This window comes from Ursus maritimus, unplaced genomic scaffold (genome assembly GCF_017311325.1).
Source record: "Ursus maritimus isolate PB19 unplaced genomic scaffold, ASM1731132v1 scaffold_4, whole genome shotgun sequence".
Taxonomy (NCBI): Eukaryota; Metazoa; Chordata; class Mammalia; order Carnivora; family Ursidae; genus Ursus; species Ursus maritimus.
In genome coordinates this window covers 5,528,168-5,534,124 of record NW_024426552.1, presented here as the reverse complement: position 1 = coordinate 5,534,124, position 5,957 = coordinate 5,528,168, and the positions used below count along the sequence as shown (strand labels likewise).

Genomic DNA, 5,957 nt, shown 5'->3' with positions numbered 1-5,957 from the left:
AGAACCTTGGATGCACTCCGGAAAAGTCCAATTCTCATGCTTGGAATGAATGAGATGCGGAGAGGGAAGGGATTTGGGCTTTGCAATCAAGCTCTGTCAAGGACGGGACCCAATACGTGCAGCTTGTGAGCGGAGGGAGGCAGACTTCCCTGGAGCCCCCAGAACCCCAGGCCTGGCACCTTTGTCACTGCAGAGCCAGCAGGGGCCGGGCTGTGGGGGGCAGAGTGGCGAGCAGAGCAAACCCTTGAGGAAGGAAAGGCGCGAGAGGGGCTGCCAGAACCTACCGTCCTCGAGGGTGGTGGTGATGATTTCCTGAGAAGAAGGTCCCGTGCCGGCCCGGTTGCAGGCCTGCACCACCAGGCCGTACTGGGTGAACTTATTGAGGTTGTCCAGGGTGTAAATCTCACTGTCCCCAGTGGTGTCAATACTGATAATGTTGAATTGGAAGTTGCCCCCGGTGCTGTACTCGCGGTAACCTATTTGGTAGCCACGGATAATCCCATTTTGCAAATGTTTCTTGGGAGCCTAAAGAGGAAAAGAAAAGAAGACACTAAGGAAGGCTGGAGGAACTACAGGAGGGAAGCCAGCACCCACCCCCTCTTAGGGAAGCAGAGTAAGGTCTGAAGGTCACGGTAATAATAGCAGCAGGTGTGCTGGTGGGAGAGGAGTCAGGGGTGTACCGGCGAGCCCAGGCGCAGCCTGCTCTTGGCCGGGTGCTCCTTCTCTGGAAGTCGGAGACACCGAGTGTGTTAGTGGCACCGACCATCACACAGGGACACTGGTCTTCACACCTTCACCCGGCAGAATCTGCAGGAGCTAGAGCTGCTCTGCCAGCTTGTTCAAGGCACTGGGGAGCAGGAATGATTTTCTATAACAAGGTCCCTGCCCTCGTGGAGGTTACAATCCCATGGAATGTTCCAGAATAAAGGTGTTTCCGGTTGGCAGCTCCAGGTGAAAGGAGTCCCCCACCGACATGAAGTCACAAATCATTTTGGAATCATTTCATGGAGATTTAAACTGGGCAGGGGTGAGGCTGTAGTTAGCTACTCTCTGCTAATGACAGAGGGTCTGCCGAGTCGCAGACAGAACACTTTAGCCAATACCGTGGGTTTTTAAAAGAAACCAAACTCTTTTCAAGTATGTTATGAGAACAACACAGCAAATGCCCTGAAGTAATAAAAGTTTTGTAGAATTTCAGGCAGTCAAGAGATATGTGTCTGTGCAAATGTGTATGTATGAGTGTGTTGTCTGTGTGTGCATGTGTGTGAGTACACGTGTGTACGTACGTGTGTGTGTCTGTATTCCACTACAAACCATGGATTTAAGTTACCCAAGACCATGAAAGTCTTTCTCTGTCCCCAAAGCGCTGGCAGTCCAGTTGGAGAGAGCGAGTAAACACTTAGGAAACCAGAGAGAACCTCAGGTGTCTAAGCATCCGGCACTGGACGGCGAGGCCAGTGGGCATCCGGCACGTGGCAAACTCAGAGTGGTTGGAAGAGGCCAGCCCCGGCGGGCGTGGAAAGATGGCCTGGGTCTGGGACTGGGGCAGGGACGAGGTGGCACGTGGTACCTGCAGAAAGCAGCTGGGGGAGGCAGAGTGGCTGGAGCGGAGTGGGGGTGGTCAGCACACAGCCGTGAGGAAAGGGGGCAGGTGAACAGAGAGGGTGGGGCCACCAGGTGGGCATATTGCCAGCCCGTGGAGTCTGCACAGGAAGAAGGCAGAACGAGGCTTCGAGCAGCACTAATGCATTTCAGCAAATATTTAAGAATTGTCTGATATGCCCCCTCCCAGTGGGATTAGATGGCAGTAAAATCACATTTTTAAAAGCAAATTTCCTCATTTCCTCCTCAGATCCTAAGTCAGGATCACAGTGTGCTGGTTATGGCGTCAGGTCAAGGAGCAAGTGAAGGGGGTAGAGGCAAATGCCCATCAGAAAATGTTTACATAGAGCGGCAACCAATTTAGCTAAACCTTCCCAAAGCAGGGGCATCTGCCTGCTGACTTTTAGCTCCTTGGGTTTGTGATCTGGTTGCGCAGGTAGGGTGGGGTCTTCTTATCTTCCCTCGCATAGATGAAAGTACATTCTAACTAGCTTAATTTATGATGGGCATTTTTAAAAGATTTTATTTATTTGAGAGAGAGCATGAGACAGAGAGAGCAGGGGTGGTGGGGAGGGGCAGAGGAAGAAGCAGACTCCCCGCTGAGCAGGGATCCCAATGTGGGACCCGATCCCAGGACCCTGGGACTATGACCTGAGCCAAAGGCAGATGCTTAACTGACCGAGCCACCCAGGGGCCCCATGATAGATATTTTTAATCAAAGAAACATTTAACAAATCACACGAAGAGAAAGTATTGTTTTCACGCACAAAAACAAGTCAAACTAACTATGTCAGGGAAAGTTTATGTTTTATTATTATTTGTAGGCTGGATCGTCAGATTTCCACTTAGGGATGTGTTTGCATTAAAGAAATCCTTGAGAATATATCGAAAACTCCGATCTCTTTTTAAAAGTCCATAGACAGAGGAATTCTGTACCTTCAGTGTAGGGAATTTTAGGGAATGTGGTACAAGTTCCAAAGGGCTTTGAAAGTGACCCTGGAGACTTTCTCTGAGTTGAATGGATAAGATGGCGGGGACAGGGCATGTGGATGAGTGTGGCAATGGCCTTCGCGTCATCCCAAGATAAGTTAGTGCATAATATCCTTTACTTTAAAATATGTTTTGTGGGGTGCCTGGGTGGCTCAGTCAGTTAAGGGTCTGCCTTCTGCTCAGGTCATGATCTCAGGGTCCTGGGATCAAGCCCCGCATTGGGCTCCCCGCCTAGCGGAGAGCCTTCTTCTCCCTCTCCCTCTGACCCTCCCCCCTGCTCGTGCTCTCTCTCTCTCTCTCAAATGAACACATAAAAATCTTAAAAAAGTAAAATATGTTTTGGATGATGCTTTAAACATCTGTGCCTTGGAGCATGCATTTACCTGGGATAAAGGAAGATGTATGTAAGGGAGAAATCCTAATGGGGAAAGCAGTTCTAGAATAAATTCTCTGGCCGTTAAATAGCATCAAATTGTGACTGATAAAATGGATCAGAAATAATTATTTGTTTCATGAAACTACATGAATGAAATTAACGGTGGAGTAGCATGAAAAGAAAAAGGGAATCCGGTAAGAGTTCTTAACATACTTTGAATCTGGATTGCAGATACCAGAGAAGGCAAATTTCCTAAGAAACGACTTCGATCATGCCCCCTTCTCCCCAAATCTCAGCAGCACCCGTTGTGAGATTTAAGCTCGGTTTTAGTCTTTTCAGGCTAGTGTCCCCTGGATGTTCCCTGATGACCTAGGATTCTCTCTGGCTGCTTGAACAAGCCTGGAAATGCCACCTCTCTTTTTTTTCCCCATCTCATGAAAGCCCTCATCAGAGACGGCTCTTCTTCCTCCTCTATCAAAGCCCAACTCATTCCCCAAAGCCAACTCAACTTCCAGCTTATCCGCTTCCTTTGACTGCCTCCGTCCAAGGAGTTCTCTCTCCTCCAGCCTCCACCCGCACTGATTCACCATCAGCTCAGCAAGAACTTCCATGCCCTCCTGCGGCCACTGTTCCATACTGAATGTTGGGTTTCCAAGGACTTGATTGCAAGCTCCAAGAGCCTAAGAATTCTCACAAGCATGTTTGAAATCTCAGCCACTCACGTGTCCAAAGCAGGGCTTCAGCACAGTGGACATCCTCAGCCAATGTTACTGCAGGTGCAGAGGAGAATGGTTTTGAGTGGATATGAGGCACAAAAACAGTGATGGGCAGGAATGAGGTCAGTTGCAGGTTTATAAGCTGACTGGGTACAGGGCTAATGAGAACGGTTTGAAGATAGAAGAGCTGCCCAGACTCCAGGTGCATGGTGCAGCTGTTGATCAGAGGTCTGGACTAGCGGGTGCAGAAGGATCTCTCAGGAGAACCGTGCAACTTGGATCCAAGTTGAGAGCTGGCTTCCCTGCGGCCACTCAGCATGGTGGCTCATGCATCAGGAGAGGTCCAGGCGGGATTTGGAGGGGTCCAGCTTCACTTCCCAGACCCCGTCCAGGGAAGAAAATAGCGTCTGAAGAGTCAACTTGTTTGGACAATGGCATCCTTTTTCTTTTCCTTCTTCAAGCAGGACTCTGGAGCGTTTGTCCCCTTGTTCGGCCAGTTCATGGGTGACATGGTTTTAGAATAAGGATCATTTACGGAAGACCCACAGATTTATAGCAAAGCTCACCTGGCAACCAGTCCTCTTAATACATATTAAAGGAAGACTTTGGAGAGTAAGTGAATGGAAAAATTTAAAAAAAAAGAAAAGAAAAGAAAAAAGAAGATCTGAGGTTCACTGTGTATCGCCGAATTCAACCATCTGAGCCCCTTTCTGCACCGGAAGATGCTGTTATGTACAGACCGCTCTGACTTACGTGCGTTCTGTTTCTACCTTCTCGCAAGCCCCTTCAAGACTCTCAAGCTACAGCCCTGGGAGAAGCCCTTCTCTACCATTGTTGTGTTTCTCGTGTAGAGGTGAATTAGTTTTCTGTGTTGAATACTACTCTCCCTTTCATTTACCTTTGGATCCAGTAATAAGCCCGGGTTCTTTCTATTTGTCTCCTTTATCTGCCATCTGGGGAACTCTCTCCCCTTTCTAGCCCTGGCATTTTTCTCCTCCTGTAGTCTCCCTGAACAGCCTTCTTTCATCCTTCCAGGTGTCCTTCCTCCAGCCTCTGGGCCCCCCTCCTGCCCCCACTTCCTTTAAGAAACTGTCTCTTTTGATCTCCATGACAACAGTAGCACAGTGCTAGTGTATCTGTGGTTCGTAAGTGTCTGTATTTTATGTGTCCGTCTAAATGAGCCTGGGAGCTGCCTGTGGCAGGTACGGAGGTCTTTAAGAAGTCAGTAAGAACGGGGATGTGCAAGTGCTCACAGCGCCATCAAGGATGCGAGAGCTTAGAGCGGGCTTCTCTACTTTAGAAAGCCACCAGCCAGGTCCTGTTTCTGGCACACTTCCCTCCCCCTTCCCAGCACAGGTGAACGGACTCTGCTCAATGCCAGGGTTCACCGGCTGACCAGCTGTGAGAGCTAAAACCTCTGCTCGTTTCTGCATTCCAAGAGCACCCATTACTCGGACATGTTGAGTAACTCAGGTGAAGAATGAATCCCACATTGTCTTTTAGGTTTTTCCAAATTCACTTAATATGTAACCTGTCCTCATTTCCTTTTTATTCCAGGGGCTGTGGACTGTCTTCCTTATCTTCGTGTACTCCTGCCAGTCCCCGTCCCTGCCCCCCAAATAAATAACAGCTACCTGGTTAGCTCATGCAGTGAGCAGGTAGGAACGGGAGCCTCTCCTGCGCAAGGGGAGACCTGCGCGTGAAGCTATGATCTGTGCAGAGCGTGGTGCTGGCAGTGCTGAGGGTTGGCATGCAGTATCGTGGAAGGGAAAAGGGAGAGGTGCCTTTTCCCATTGTGGCAGAAAGAGTTCCAGAGAAGGGGCATTTCATCTGAGCCTCTAGGAGGACAGGCCATTGCTGAAGAGGGACGGCCTTACAGGAATGCAACCAGCCTGCCCCACTGTACCCGGGCGAGATAACCAGAGATGATCCCGGAAGGAACAGCTCCCAATGACCCCTCAGAAGGTTTCTGTGCTGCCTGTGGACCCCCACAGGGATGGTGGGCTTGTAGAGAAAGCTAGGGAAACCCTTCTGAATGAGAAACACACTTTGAGGGCGGGAGTTGGCGATCTGTGTTTTCACAAGCCCTCCAGGGGATTCTGGAGCGAGCTCGAGTTTGAGAACCACTGCTGTTGTCTTGGGTTGTCATTATAAGGTTGAGTGTTGGCATCCCTAAGGATGGACGACGTCGTTAAAAAGCGACAACTGTGTGTTCCCAAGTTTCAGGTCACTAATAACCCATTTTCCTGGTCTCTTAGAAGAACAAAAGGGAA

At 49.5% G+C, this 5,957-nt stretch overlaps 1 protein-coding gene across 1 annotated transcript in view; it reads right to left on the bottom strand.

The window, feature by feature from the left end:
- DSCAM (DS cell adhesion molecule) overlaps nucleotides 1–5,957 on the bottom strand; it is a 619,423-nt gene that overhangs the window by 118,549 nt on the left and 494,917 nt on the right. The window contains exon 17 of the mRNA XM_040621659.1: nucleotides 285–525. Coding sequence (XP_040477593.1) covers nucleotides 285–525 — 241 coding nt within the window. The remainder of the gene's footprint in view (nucleotides 1–284; nucleotides 526–5,957) is intronic.